At 36.0% G+C, this 15,660-nt stretch overlaps 2 protein-coding genes across 2 annotated transcripts; both read left to right on the top strand.

The window, feature by feature from the left end:
• Positions 1-10,361: 10,361 nt before the first annotated feature.
• Positions 10,362-14,263, top strand: LOC146004219 (uncharacterized). Its single transcript, XM_083142891.1, has 2 exons — positions 10,362-13,075; positions 13,321-14,263. The coding sequence occupies exons 1-2, from the start codon at positions 10,362-10,364 to the stop codon at positions 14,261-14,263; spliced, it is 3,657 nt and encodes a 1,218-aa protein (XP_082999017.1).
• A 527-nt stretch (positions 14,264-14,790) lies between these two features.
• LOC146004218 (uncharacterized) lies at positions 14,791-15,456 on the top strand. Its single transcript, XM_083142890.1, has one exon. It carries the CDS (start codon positions 14,791-14,793, stop codon positions 15,454-15,456), a length of 666 nt encoding a protein of 221 aa, XP_082999016.1.
• Positions 15,457-15,660: the final 204 nt, after the last annotated feature.

Below are 15,660 nucleotides of genomic sequence, written 5' to 3'. Positions count from 1 at the left end.
TTTGTCGCTCCCATCGTGTTGGACAAAATCGCGCCGGAACAACTAGACTCATAATTGTAAAATTCACAAGCTACAGATCACGGTCGGTAGTCTTCAGGAAGAAAAGCAAACTGAAGAATTCGGGCATTGTGATCAGGGAGGACCTGTGCATGGCAAGACTGCAACTTCTACGTCAAGCCATCCAAAAGTTCACACTAAGAATGTATGCACCCAAGATGGAAAAATTGTGGTCGTCGTGGATGGCAAGAAGAACTATATCACGGGGGAGACACAGCTCCGGGGACTCTAGAATAGGATTGATCATTGAAAATCCAGTGCATAAGTTGTCCTCCTCCAAACTACACTGTGTTGTTAAAAATGAAACACCAGATAAGGACTGGGACGCAATGCATTATGTGATACCTGAGACACAAGTATTCTCATTTTGTTTAATATATTTAATTTCATTCTTCTTTTAAGTTTTCTTTATATTATTTTTTAACTTTTATTTTATATTATTATTTTTTACTATTATTTTTCATTATTTTTTAATCTTTATGAAATGCATATCACAGTTGATATTTTTCTGTTAAATGCAATCAACTTCGTAGATTTTGTGGAAAATATATGCACAGGTAAAGATTTTATTTTGCTTCTGGTCGTCAGAATTCACGGGGTATATGTTAAACTTTCAAATGTTGCCACTCCTGGGTGAACCTCCTCTAACGGAACAGTGCATTACATCACCCTCAAACCCCGCTGCAGTGGCAAACGGGGGGACAGAAAATCGCCTCCGGCCAACGCGACCACTGCTGCCTCCCTTCGCCCTCCCTCCTCTTTCATTATCGCACATGTAAACACTCGCTCCCTGATGCGCAAACTGGACGAAGTATATCATACCGTAAAGGAGATGAACGTGAACGCCCTTTTAGTCACCGAAACGTGACTCAAAGGACACATTGATAACAAAACCATAAATATCCCTGGGTTTTCAGTTTTTCGGAAAGACAGAAAACACAAAAATGCCGGAGGGCTTTTATTATATGTACGCTCTGAACTGCAAGCTGAAGAGATTTCATATATATCGGAAGAATAAACAAATATTGAACATATAATAGTAAAAGTCGTTTAAAGAAATAAACTGTTGGGATCTGTGGGATTTATAGACCCAGAGATATACCCTATTTTAAGCTATCAATCCTAGAAGATATTATATCAGATATTAACCATAAAGTCCATCATCTAGTGATTTTAGGCGACATTAATGTAGATTTCTTGAAACCAAACGAACCCGACAGTTCCTATCTTCAATCACTTGTTAATCAGTTTAACCTCAATGAAATCTTAACTGAACCAACGCGAATAACTGCCACTACTTGAACGCTCATTTATCCAATATTTGTAAATAATGTAAGTTATATTGTCAATTCTGGTGTTACGGTACCAGTCAGTAATTCTGATCACTCTTTAGCGCAAAGCGATCACATACAGGGAGTACAGTGCAATAGTGAAGGATTCTTTGAAGGAAGATCTAGACAGCATCGACTAGAATCCTTTGATGCACTACGAAAGCATTGACGGCAAGGTGCGTCTCTTTACGGAGAAATTGATTAAAGTGTTTGGTAAACACGGCCCCCTGAAAACAGTTCGTGCAACAAAACGAAAAGTACCCTGAATTGCAGATAATGTTAAATTAATTATGAGGTTACGCGATAACATGCTGTTAAAATTTAAACGAACAAATAATACTGACCATTGGAATGAATATAAGAGATTGCGTAACTTCGCTACTTCAGCCGTAAGACAAGAAAAAAGGCGTATTTTGAATACATCATTAATTCATCCAACGATTCGAAACACATTTGGCAACACCTGCGATGCTTGGGATATGGAAGGAAAAACATAATGGAGAACCTTCCACCCGCACTAAATGACCCAAACGCACTGAACAACCATTTCGTAAACGTATCCTCCAAAATGAAAATTAATGAAGAGCTAGTCTCGCAGCAATGTGAGAAATGTTACGCCAGCAGTTTCGACAACAGTAAGAGTTGTTCAGTTTCTGCGAAGTGGATGGTTCTCTCGTCAGGAAAGCGATATACAAAATCCAATGAAATGCATCTGGATCCGATGACATATCAATAAAAATGTTAAAGATCTCTCTTCATCATTTCCTCCAACTGCTAACGCATATAATAAACTACTCATGTAACAGAACCCGGTTTCTGTGAATGACTTGCGGCCCATCAGTATTTTAGCGGTGCTTTCCAAAATCATCGAAAAAATTGCAAATGATCAAATTCGAAAGAATATTGACAAATTTCATATTATTTCCCCTCAGCAATCCGGTTTTCGCCCTCATCATAGCACACAAACGGCGCTCTTAAACGTCACCGTCGACATTTTTAACTCGATGGATCAATCTAACGTAACACTACTGGTGTTGCTCGACATTAGCAAGGCCATTGACACTCTATCGCATAAGCTCCTTCTGTCCAAGCTTCATTATTATAAGTAGATGATTTACCTAACTCCGAGCGCAATTTCCTTAAAGTTGGAATTTTAACTAAGAAGCATAGCGCAAAATGGCTTTATGGCTAAGTAACCATAAAATCTTATAACTAAAACTAAAGGGTAAACTTATATCTAACTAAAACTAAAATCTTATAACTAAAACTAAAACTAAAATTTAAACTTATATCTAACTAAAACTAAAATCTTATAATTAAAACTAAAACTAAAATTTTAAACTTATACCTAACTAAAACTAAAATCGCATTTACTTTTCTTCTATCTTATAATGGCCCCATGGTAGAGTTTTTATTCCATCTTCAAATACACATCTTTTATCATCTACACAACTTAATGCTAACTTATTCACTTCCACACTATATATGTCGTGCTGATAACTTCTAATTAAATTCATCTTCTTATAATATTCCTTTTGATTTAACAAACCGTCTTTATATTCGTTAAATGTTAGCTCTTTATATACATTTTTCTTAACACCTTTTAACTTTTTTCTTAATTTCGTTTTCTGTTTTAATAGCGTACATTTTTTATCTTAAACCTACAAACTCTTCTAATATATGTCCTGTAATTCCATCTTTCATCTTACCCAATACTTTTTTGTTAATTAGTGGTATTCCATATTTATTGTTTTTTGAGTAATCACTTGTATCAAACTGATCTATATAATTTTTAATATCTTTGTAAAAGTCTTCTGTTTTAATATGATAAACGTAACTATCTGTATCTGTATAACATATTTCTATTTTGTTTTGATATTTAGGTTTCATCACATTATAATGGAAATCATATATTAAATATTTTGATAAATCTAAGATAGACATGCCCACATAAATTGGCTTGTTAAATAGTATTTTAATTTTATTCATATGTACTGCTACTAAATTTTTTGTATACACTGTTGTGCTCTGGTACGTAGTTCGGTTTTGTTACAAGCTTCTCATATTTTTTCCCATCACTTACAAGTTTAATATTAACTTTTTTCTTATGTTTTCCATAGTTTTCCCGAAAACTGAATTATTCATGAGCTTATAGAAGTCTTTTTCAAAATCATTTGTTGCTTTGGTTCTCATTTGTGTGTTTAGATCAATATAATTCTTTAACCAATCTGATTTTTTAAACTCTAATACTCTGTGTATTTTCTTTAATTTTAATCTAAGTGATAAACATTGTTTTAAGTTTCGATAATGAATCACATATTCTTCTTTATTATATAGAGTTGTTAGGAGTTTTGATTGTTTTGAACCAGGCGAACACATATTTTGAGGAGCTAATGGATAGTCTTTATGATGATCATGTAATTTTTTCGGATATTCAAGATCAACTTCCAGTATGTAACCAGGATCACAGTTATCAGGAACATTTTTAAAGTTTATTGATTTTATTTGTTTATAGTTTTGTTGATCGTCTTCTGTGGTAGTGGTGAACTCATCTTTGATTTCCAACAGCATTTTTGTTGTTAATAACATCATTAGACCATCAGTTGCTGTAAATGTTTCATCTTCAACAAATAAATTATTACTTTCTATACGCACCTCTTTATCTCCAATTGTATAATAACCAAGTTTGCCTTGAACCTCTTGTAAACCAAAGGTATAATCGCGAGTATGTTTTGGTTGATCTATGTAATTAGCTATTGTTTCAGAAATTGCAAGTCTTGGTTTTTGGAAGATTGGGGCTCTACCTTCTATTTCGCTTTGTAATTTTGGAAGATCCTTTTGTCTAGATGGCGTGCTTGTCATATATTTCTTGTTTTTCTTTTTTCCAATTTTTAAAACCCTTTATAAGGAACTCCTTCAATTTAATGTTCCTCTCAATTTCTTTCTCATCCATTTATTATATAGAAAATGTTCGTTCGTTCGTTATATTTATACGTTCGTCGTTATGTTTATACGTTCGTTCGTTATGTTTATACATGTGTTCGTGATATTTATACTTTCGTTGAACATTAGCGTTTATATTTCGACGTATAAACGTTGATTTGTTAGATGTTTATAAAGTTTTTATTTTGTTTCTGTACTTTCCATTGTTTACCTTCCTTGTTACATCAATTACTATAAAACCATAATCATCTTCCCAACAAATGGAGCATATCTTTTTAAATTTATCATAAGACATATCTCCTCCAACAAACTCATTATACACATGTTTAAGATTTGTATCATCTTGTCGAAATATACATAAGAAATTAGCGTTATCTCTTACTAGATGTTTTGGTACTTTGAAATATGTTTGTGAAAGGTAGAAACAGTCCAAATGTTTATGTCTTCCTCTTGTAAAATAATCTCTAATGTTGTTCTGGTTCTCTAAAATGAAATTATCAAATACAATAATTGAGTATTTTTCACATTCGTCAATAGGCACAATTGAATCGTTACTGGTTAAGAATGTTGCTATCTGTTTATTAAACTTTAATTCGGCTTCTTCAAATCGTTGTTGTAGCTGTTGATACTTGGTTTGATTCATAATTAAATGAAAGAAAGGTCTTACTACAGCCCGAAGATCCTACAATAAGACAACGTATATCATCAGGCAGTAATTCTCCATTTATCTTTTTAATTGATTTTTCTTTAATCATCTCCTGCACATTCCAATTAACAATTTTCTTAACCTTACTCATTTATTATATAGGGAATGTTTCAAATGTTTCTTTAATTTTAGTGATAACATCTTTAATATACTCTTCACCCATACCTCCATTCAATGTTATTATCATCTCTAGTTGTTCATTAAACACAGCAATAGCGCGCACAACATTTTGATATTCAGTTTTCTTCTTGCTAATGTTAAGTTTGGAAGATATACCTGTTATAATCGAACTGCCTGTTGCTAAAGAGGTTGTTTAATTGAATAAACAGTAACAGGAATAAATACATTGATAAAACCAGTTGTTGTCGACAATAGTATCGATAAAGTGATTAAGCTATAGTAAGTGTATTTAATAAGTCTTAATTTCTTCTTTTTCTTCTTTAAATTGTTTTCTAATTTTCGAATGGTGTCTTCTACTAACTTAATTACTTTCGCTCTTGGAATATTCTTAGGCAAATCAATCTCATCTATTTGTTATATAATTAATGATGAGTAAGGTTTTAAAATTGACTGGTGATACTTCTATACTGAAAAGAAGGTTTCACTATGAACTAGATAATAGTAATAATGATTTAAGTATAGGGTTAGTTGGCTTTTATAGTACATACTTAACCTCAAACATTAGGGAAGGAAAAAACCGATTTAAATATGGCGATAGAGAAGTTATTGTTCGAGAAGGGCAATATAACTTAAAAAATCTTAATGAATATTTAAAGTCTCAATCAATAAATATAACGCTATCAGGAGATCATTTAAAAAATAGAGTAGAAATAACAACAGACCATAACAACGTTACAATAGAGGACGTAGGTACTGTTTTGGGGTTTGAACTTGGCCAAATATTAGAGAAGAATAGCATACATATTGGAAGTAATTTACCAAAATTTCACCATTTCGATATGATCAATATTCACTGCAATATAGCTGATGGTTTCTTTGTTAAAAGTAGGTAGTGATTATACCCACAGAGAAACAGGAGTTATTTATTCATTTATAACAAATACAGAGTTTAAACATAGAATCATTTATAAACCTTCTTACCCTTTATTCTTTCCTATAACAAGAGATACAATTGATGAAATTGAAATAAAAATAACAGATGAGGATGATAATTTGATTGATTTTGGTGGAGCAAGTACAACTATATTATTACAAACAAAGATTTTCTATTAAATAAATGGATAGTTCTGGAAATATTCAGAGCTATGAATTACAAAACTTTTCACCAAACAGACGAACATTCAACAACTTAAATGAGCCTAATAAAGATGTGGAGATCGATTTTGAAGTGGGAGATGGGTTTATTCATCCTCACAAAGCAGATTGTTATATGCAATATGAAGTTGTGGGTGTACGAGAGGGAGGGACATTCGGTGCAAATGACACAATAAAACTAGTAGAAAATTATTTTCCGTTCTTCTTCTCTCAAATAGAAATTAGAAAGCATGGAATTGTTATAGATAGGATAGAATTACCTGGAATAACTTCAACAGTAATTGGAACTTTAAAAATCTCTGAACCAGAAGCTCCATACTTAAAACAAGCAGGTTTTGAAACAGATGACAAGTTAGGATTGGAAAAGGATTTTACTGTTTTATTTCCATTAAGGTTGATACCCGGCTTTTTAAGCGATTACAAAAATATAATGTGGAAAGGAGGATTGAGAATAACTTTCTCTAAAGCTAATAACAATAATGATGTTTTGTACAAATGGGCTGGCACTGGAACTGATGCTACACCTCATAATGGGAAAATAGCAATAAAAAATATGGAGATAAGAATGCCTATAGTTGAATACGAACCTAACTATGAGAGTAAGTTAAAGTTAGACATATTAAATGAGCCCAAAACCATGTATTCCTTTAACACGTATCAATGCATTCAAAAAGCAGTAACAGAAACATTCTTTGAGTTTGATATAACTACACAATTTAACTCGAGACAATTTGATATGTCCGAATTTGTAATTGTGACCTTTCAAACTAATAGAAGTCAAGATCAAACTAAAGATGCTAGTAAATTTGATCATTGTAAAGTAAAGAACATATATTTGAAGAATGGTAGAAACGAAGTGTTTCCCAAAGAATATAGAAACTTAGGTATTACTAATAATGATTATTTCAAAATGTATGAAGATTATACTGCATTCAAGAGAATAACATGTAGAAACACAGAAATGTACTTGAACCAGAAAAAATCATTAATAATAGACCAATGTACGTAATTAACTGTAGTGGAAGAAAAAGTGCATCTGCAAACGAAAGAACAAATATAAAAATTGTTGTAGATTTTGCAGAAGCTGTAGGTAATAATACTATATGCTATGCTATTCTAATTGGTCAGAAAAACTTTACATATGATTCGAAAAATGAAAAAGTGATTGAAGAGTTTTAATTGAGTTATGTTGTGCATTGACTTTTATGAATTGTATTCCTAAAAGCCGCAAACAAAGATTTTCTATATAATAAAGAATATGGCTTCTTACTTGAACAACAAGAATGACATTAAAGTGCTAAGATTTCTTCGTTTACAAGAGCTTGAGAAAAATAAATCGTACGAGATTACACTTTGGAAATTAATCAAAACACAATATACTGGCGAAAGAGTATTAGTACATTTAAATGACAAATACAAAACTCTCCTACCACAAAGATATAATGAAGATACAGAGCAGGTGTTAAAACATGTGAAGAAATATAAACTTTTTGTAAAGTATGAAGGATTAAAAAATCTTGATAATGGATACAATATGCTCCAATTATTCTTTAAAAATGAGTCTAAGAAGTGAACTATCAATATCTAGCATGTAAATATATTTTTTTATTGTTAAAACCATAAAATTATATTTGGTTTATAGATATTCAATTTTTATAATTTTATCCTTAAAGTTATGCAACCAACAACACACTAGAAAAATGACATTTTTAACTCTCTTTTGATATTCGTTGGAATTTTCAAAATCGGATCATAATGAACAAAAATAATCAAGTTTTTATAATTTTATCCTTAGAGTTATACATCCAGCAACACATTGAAAAAAATAGCATTTTTGACTGTTTTTTGATATTCGTTGGAATTTTCAACATCGGTTCATAAAAAACAAAGAGAATCACAGTTTCATTTTGCCCCTGAAATTATCGGAGTTATGCAACCACGCAATACTTGCCCCTGAAATTATGCAACCCGCAATACATGGGTGGGCTACCCAAATCTGGTGTCAGATTGCCGAAATATATAAAAAGAACAAAGATATTAACATTTCATCAATATAATATTTTGAATTAGGTGCGCTGCTTTTACACAACCCGAAAGCAAATAGTTAACCAAGAATCCGATTGATGGCAGACATGTGCTCTTTTAGCTCTTCCCCGAAGTGGTGTACGTCACAGCAACCCATTATGTACCAGCGTCCTATAAATAGGACAGTTGATATCTTAATTTTTGTTAAATGTAAAACTAAGTTTATGAACAAGGAATTGTTTTATTATTCAATAAAGGATATTAATAACTATGCTCATAAATAAAGATAACAATTTGGGTTGAGAACAGCATAAGTAAAAGTACAGTTAATTAAAGCAATATTTAATACTATGTCATGCTATCAGTTTCATTTATCTAGTTTGCAAACAATATGCAGTGGGCGTGTAAAAATGCTATATATAACTTTGAAAGGCTCTCGATACGATATATATATATATGAATAATATCTAAAACCCACGAGGTTTTTGTCTTTGTGGAATGGTAATGAAGTTTGCTGTCCTATTTATAGAACGCATCAATTTCATATTTTTCCTCACAGATGTCTCTAGCTTCGATGCAACAGAAGACAAACGAGTAGCTGCGTATGCAAAGCCATTGTGATTTTTGCTTGTCAGGAGGTAACAGCTTGCATGTTGCAGTGTCCGTTATCAATCATCTTACCTTTGTCGACATGTTTAGGAAGGGGTTTACAGCAAGTGAAATAAAGGATATTCTCCTTATGCCTCCCGATAATGACATCATCAGGCGATGAAGATATTTTTAAAGATGATCAAATAAATTATGTGGAGGTTGCAGATGTTCCTGGTGAGTTACTTTTGCAAATTGTACCAAATCAAGAAAACACGGAGTCTTCTTTGAATGTGGAAGTACCTGAAGAAATCCCTATACCTGGTTGCAGCAAAAGTAGAAAGTTACGAGCGGGAGTGAAGAAGAGGCAGCTATCAACATGTGATGTAAATTGGAGAAAATGTGACCAGTGTACACCAAATTGCAAGTTGAAGGTCTTTGTGCAGAATCACAGGCAGCCGATATGGAAACTACATTGACAGGCAAATATCCCCTTCAAGTTTTTGAAATGTTTTTCGATTGCGATTATTTGAATTTGATTACTACACAGTCTGTGAAGTATGCAACAGAAATAAAAAACGAATTGCAGTTTTTTCTATCAGTTGATGAGTTACAGCGATTCTTAGGGATTCTGTTACTATCAGGCTATCACAAGGTGCCCAGTAAGAAGCACTTTTGGGGTGAAGATGTTGATTTATGTGTAGATATTGTGAGAGAGGCCATGCCAAGAAATAAGTATCTCAAAATTAAGAGTTGTATACACTTCAATGATAACAGCAAAGTAAACCAATTCAAATATGATCGAGGTTTCAAAATCCGTCCACTATTGGATGCTGTGAATGTGAAATTCCGAAGGTGGGGCATATTCGAGAAATATTGGTCAGTGGATGAAATGATAGTGAAATATTATGGCCGCCATGGACTGTGTTCCGTACCTTGTGTTTTGGAGCCAAGATGGCCGCCATGTTATTCTCTGGACACTAGTGCATACTGAAAGTGAGAGAGTGAAGAGTCTGTGAGGAGAGAAGCGACGCTGTACCAGAGATGTATTGCAGGTTGGCTGCAAATAATGTAGATTTTACAACGAATACATCAGTTTGATGTAATTGAGTGTTTCATTTATGTGTATTGGTCTACCTACAGCACCAGTACCTTCCTGGAAATGCTACAACAAGCGGCCGAAACAAGAAAGGTGTATTCTTGTTGGATGACGGGCGCGAACATGGTCCTCCTTGTGCCGGATGTTGGCAGCGATCAGCATTCGTTGTGTTGTGTTGAACTTTTGTGCTAGCGTGCATTCGTGAACTGTGAATAAATACATTGACATACGGTTTGCTACGTGTAACCAATTTCAGTGCACCTTTTGTAGTGCGAGGAAGTGTTTCGTGCGTGAATTGTAGTTTGGACAACAACAATCCGTACGCGACTCAATAAACATGGAAGCTATATCGGCAGCAAAGACTGTGCCCAAGCGAGAAGTTACTCGCCTTGAGAATAAAGTGAACGCGGGTTTATTGGACAATGTGACAATCGCGTTAGCGGTAAACAAAGCCAAACAATTAACGGACGATTGTAAACAGTTATTATTAGACCTGGCTAGTGCGTGTGATGATGCAACTTTTGAGAGTTATGACGGTGAAATCGGTTGTATTCAAGACCGTTTCGATGCAACCATGTGCAGGCTTTGTTCGTTGCAGCAGCAACAGACTCAAGCTACGGTGACGTCATCGACAGAAGCACGAACAAGTGAAGTGCGTCTCCCGAAGCTCTCGCTGCCTGTGTTCACGGGACAATTACAAGAGTGGCTTTCTTTCCGTGATTTGTTTATCGCGTCGGTGGACAAAAACAAACAGTTATCCAGTGCGCAAAAGCTACAGTATTTGAAAGCTTCGTTAAAGGGGCAACCTGCATTGCTTATCCATTCCATGTCGGTGACTGATGATAACTATGCAGAGGCGTGGAACATTCTAAATTCTCGTTATCAAAACAAACGGGAAATTGTTATGGACACAATCAAGCGTTTAGTCGCGCAACCCAAAGTGCAACGTGAATCCGCAGCAGCCTTACGTAGCCTGCTAGACACAACTACCGAGTGTGTTCGGGTGTTGAAAGTGATGGACATTCCCATAGAACATTGGTATCCTATCCTAGTATTTCATGTGACAGAAAAAATGGACAGTGATACTAGACAACAATGGGAACTTTCATTAAAGACAACCGAGTTGCCTACGTTTCAGGAGGTGAGTGAGTTTCTTGATCAGCGTTCTCGTGCATTATCAGCTTCAAATCTCAGTGCTCAGAGATTGAAGCAGTCGACTCACAATAGCTCCCAGTTGAAGGGTGAGTATCATGCAGTGTCAGATGATACCTGTGAAAAATGTAAACTGCATCATGCGCTATACAAGTGCAAAGACTTCAAAAGCCTTTCGGTAATGGACAGAATGAAATTTGTTAGAGAAAAGGGTTTGTGTTATAATTGGATTGAAAGTCATCATAGGGCATCGGTATGTGACTCAGGGGCGTGCCGCGTTTGCAATAAAAAGCATCATACGTTGTTACACTATTGTAAGCAGAGTGACTCGAGTGAGACAACACCTTCCCCCCAAGAAGTTTCTTCTCATGTGGCTGGAGAAGGGGACAAGGGACTAAAGCCAGTGTTGCTATCCACTGCAGTTGTTTATGTGCAGGGAAGAGATGGTGTTTATCAACCAGTTCGTGCGCTCCTAGACTGTGCCTCAGAGACTTCCTTTGTGACCTCACGATGTGTGCAAAGGTTAGGTTTACGTCAGCATAAGGCAGACATCACTGTGAATGGGATTACAGCAACGGGTGTAGGTGTAGGCAGTGCAGTAGTGGATCTACAATTCCAACCCAGTAGCAGAAGGAAAACATTCACCACAAGGGCAATCGTACTTCCTAAAATAACAGGAAACATTCCCAGGGAACCTTTACCAGACTTCAGGAAGTGGACACATATTCAAGGACTGAAGTTGGCAGATCCAAGGTTTTATGTGATGGAACCGGTGGACATTTTACTTGGAGCAGATTTGTTTCCTTTTCTTATGCAAAGTGGCAAACGTGTTGGGCCAAAGGGAACACCTATTGCACTACGTACTGTTCTTGGTTGGATTCTGTGTGGCAGTGTGGACTTTCCCAAGGTAAGGACAGTAGCATCATTTCATGCATCTTGTAGTCTTGATAGTGCACTTCGCCAGTTCTGGGAGGTAGAGGAGGTCCCAAGGCAAAGGCATCTAACATTAGAGGAGAAACAATGTGAAGAGCACTTTTCGGTGACTCATGTTCGAGAAAACAATAAGTTCAGTGTGAGCCTTCCATTCAAGGAAGACAGTCCTCCCTTAGGATACTCTCGTGAAACAGCTGTGGCGAGATTAAAGCAAATGGAACGGAAGTTTGCAAGGTCTCCTGTTTTTCATCAGAATTACTCAGAATTCATGCATGAATATTTAGACTTGGGACATATGGAGCCTGTTCCTGCAAGTGAAGTGAAAAATAAACTATGTGATAGTTTCTATTTACCGCATCATGCTGTAATCAATCCAAATTCCACCAGTACACCTCTTCGTGTAGTTTTTGATGCCAGTTCAGTGACTTCAACAGGGATTAGTCTCAACGATAAGCTTCAAGTTGGGCCAAAACTGCAAGGTGATATCTTTCCATTGTTACTCAGGTTCAGGAAGCATCAAATTCCTTTGTGTGCGGACATTTCCAAAATGTATAGACAAATATTAATCCATCCATCAGATACAGACTTTCAGCGAATAGTGTGGCGCGACAATCCTAAAGAATTGATAAGGGACTATAGGCTACTCATGGTGACGTATGGGACTTCCAGTGCACCTTATCTTGCAACAAAGTGTCTTCAGCAGTTAGCTATTGATGAAATGAATGCATTTCCATTAGCAGCCCCAGTGTTATTAAATGATTTTTATGTTCACGATTTAGTATCTGGTGCCAGCAATGTGGAAGAAGCTATTGAATTGCAGTCACAATTGATACAGTTACTAGCAAAGGGTGGTTTTGAGTTACGTAAATGGTCCTCTAGTGAGCCACAAGTGTTGACAGCAGTACCTGTAGAGTTGAGAGAAACTAATTTGCCTTTAGATATCCATTGCAGTGAACTTGTGAAAACGTTAGGTCTAAGGTGGCATCCTGGTGTTGACCACTTCACTTTTCTTATGACTTTACCACCAAAACGTCACACATTGACGAAAAGACTATTGTTATCTGACATTGCAAAATTGTTTGATCCTCTTGGTTTCTTATCCAAACAGTCATACAAGCAAAAGTACTCATTCAAGAATTGTGGAAAGAAAAGTTGGGCTGGGATGAGGCATTATCCGTGGAAACATGCGAACTGTGGCTACATTTTTGTAGTGAACTTCCTGCACTGCAACAATTACAAATCAAACGTGCTATTGTATCTGCAAATGCTATTGCTTGTCAATTAGTAGGTTTCTGTGATGCCTCACAACAAGCATACTGTGCGGTAGTGTACCTTCGCCCAGTTTATGTCGATGGTCATGTTGAAGTGAGGTTAGTAGGAGCAAAGACTAAGGTGGCTCCAATCAAGCAAATGTCTCTACCAAGGCTAGAATTATCAGCGGCAGTTTTATTGACACGATTGCTCGTAGTAATCTCCAATGCACTATCCTACAAATTGGAAGATGCATGTGTGTGGGCTGATTCTACCATTGTGCTTGCTTGGTTATCCTCAACACCAAGCAGGTGGAAAACATTTGTAGCAAATCGAGTGGCAGAAGTGCAGGAGAGTCTTCGTCGTGAACAATGGTTTCACATCCTGGGAAAATCAAATCCTGCAGATCTTGCTACAAGAGGTATCAGTGCATCAGTCTTAGCTCAGTGTGAGTTATGGTGGACGGGACCAGAGTTCTTACGAGCAACTTCATTGGCAACGTTTGATCATCATGAGACAAGCAACGAAATTTTGGAAGAAGTTACAAAAGAGGAGAAGAAGATTGCCATTACAGTTATGTACATTACAGTAGAAGAAGATCTGATCACCAGATATTCAAGCTTTTCTAAAATGCAAAGAATAATGGCATGGATCCAACGATTTGTGTTCAATGCTCGTCAGTCAGTGAATCAGAGAAGGCAAGGAGCATTGACAACTAAAGAGCTTATGACAGCAACGACCTCTCTTGTAAAACAAGCTCAGAAAAGTGAATTCTCAGCAGAGTTACATTGTTTACAAGCTAAAATTCCTCTGCCAAAAAAAGCAGGTTATTGTGTTTGGCTCCTTTTGTTGATGAGGCAGGTGTCATTCGTGTTGGAGGGAGGCTACACAAAGCAAGAATAACAGTGGACCATAAATATCCAATGTTGCTACCTGCAAAGCACAAATTGACTCACTTATTAATTAAAAATGAACATTTACTTAATCTTCATGCTGGTCCTCAGTTAGTGTTGTCCTCATTGCAACGAACATTCTGGATACTGAGAGGGCGAGATACAGTGCGTAACATTTTGAAGAAATGTGTAACTTGTCATCGCTTTTGTACACAAGCTGGGGAATATTTAATGGGTAGCTTACCAGAATCTAGGATCAATCCATCTCGTCCATTTATAAACTGTGGTGTGGATTATGCAGGGCCCATACTGTTGAAGGAAATGGTTGGACGCTCTCGTAAGTAGTATAAGGGTTATATTACCTTATTTGTTTGTTTCGCAACGAAAGCAGTTCATTTAGAAATAGTGAACAGTGGTACTACAGAGACGTTTTTGGCTGCACTTCGGAGATTTGTATCTCGTCGTGGAAAACCCAGTAATATTTACAGTGATTGTGGAACAACGTTTGTTGGCGCTAATAGAGAGTTAAAGGAATTCATGAGATTGGCAAAACAACCAAAGCACAATGAAACTATTTCAAGGGCTCTAAGCAGCTTAGGCATCCAGTGGCATTTTAATGTTCCTCGTAATCCTCATGCAGGAGGTTTGTGGGAGAGTGGTGTCAAATCATTTAAATACCACCTCAAAAGAGTTGTGGGGAATGCCCTACTTACCTTTGAGGAATTGTATACAGTATTAACACAAATAGAAGCATGTTTGAATTCCAGACCGTTAACTGCTCTATCCAGTGATCCCAACGACATGCAGGCACTTACTCCAGGCCATTTCTTAATAGGAGATGCATTGATAGCTACTCCAGATAGAGACTTTGCTACAATGAAAATGAACAGACTGTCGAAGTGGCAGCTCGTGCAAAGGCTGACACAGCATTTCTGGCGCAGATGGTGTAGGGATTATCTTTCTCAGTTACAACAACGTCCTAAGTGGAGAAGGGAGCAACAGAATCTACAGGTCGATGACTTGGTTGTGGTCAGAGATGATCAACTTGCACCTCAACAGTGGAAACTTGGCAGAGTAATCAACGTTCATCCAGGTGAAGATGGATTGGTTAGAGCAGCTACAGTGAGAACCAGTGAAGGAACCTACAAGAGGCCAGCAGTGAAGCTGTCCCTTTTACCAGTGAGTGAAGTTGAACACCAATGAGAAAGAACTTAAACTTTCAAATTTATGCATAAAAAGCAATCATTAATTTGTTTAATTTCTCTTTAGTTTTGTGTTGTCATTTTCAGTAGGAAATGTTGGGAAAATTGCATTCAATTTACATTTGTTCATCAAAAATGTGTTGTATATTGTGTATTTAGTAAAATTTTGAAATTAATCATTTCAAGGTGGGCGGTATGTTCCGTA

The sequence above is a fragment of the Lepisma saccharinum genome, chromosome 21 (genome assembly GCF_977018435.1).
Source record: "Lepisma saccharinum chromosome 21, izLepSacc3.1, whole genome shotgun sequence".
Classification (NCBI taxonomy): domain Eukaryota; kingdom Metazoa; phylum Arthropoda; class Insecta; order Zygentoma; family Lepismatidae; genus Lepisma; species Lepisma saccharinum.
The sequence above is the reverse complement of the archived record's forward strand: the minus strand, read 5'-3'. Positions and strand labels throughout refer to the sequence as shown.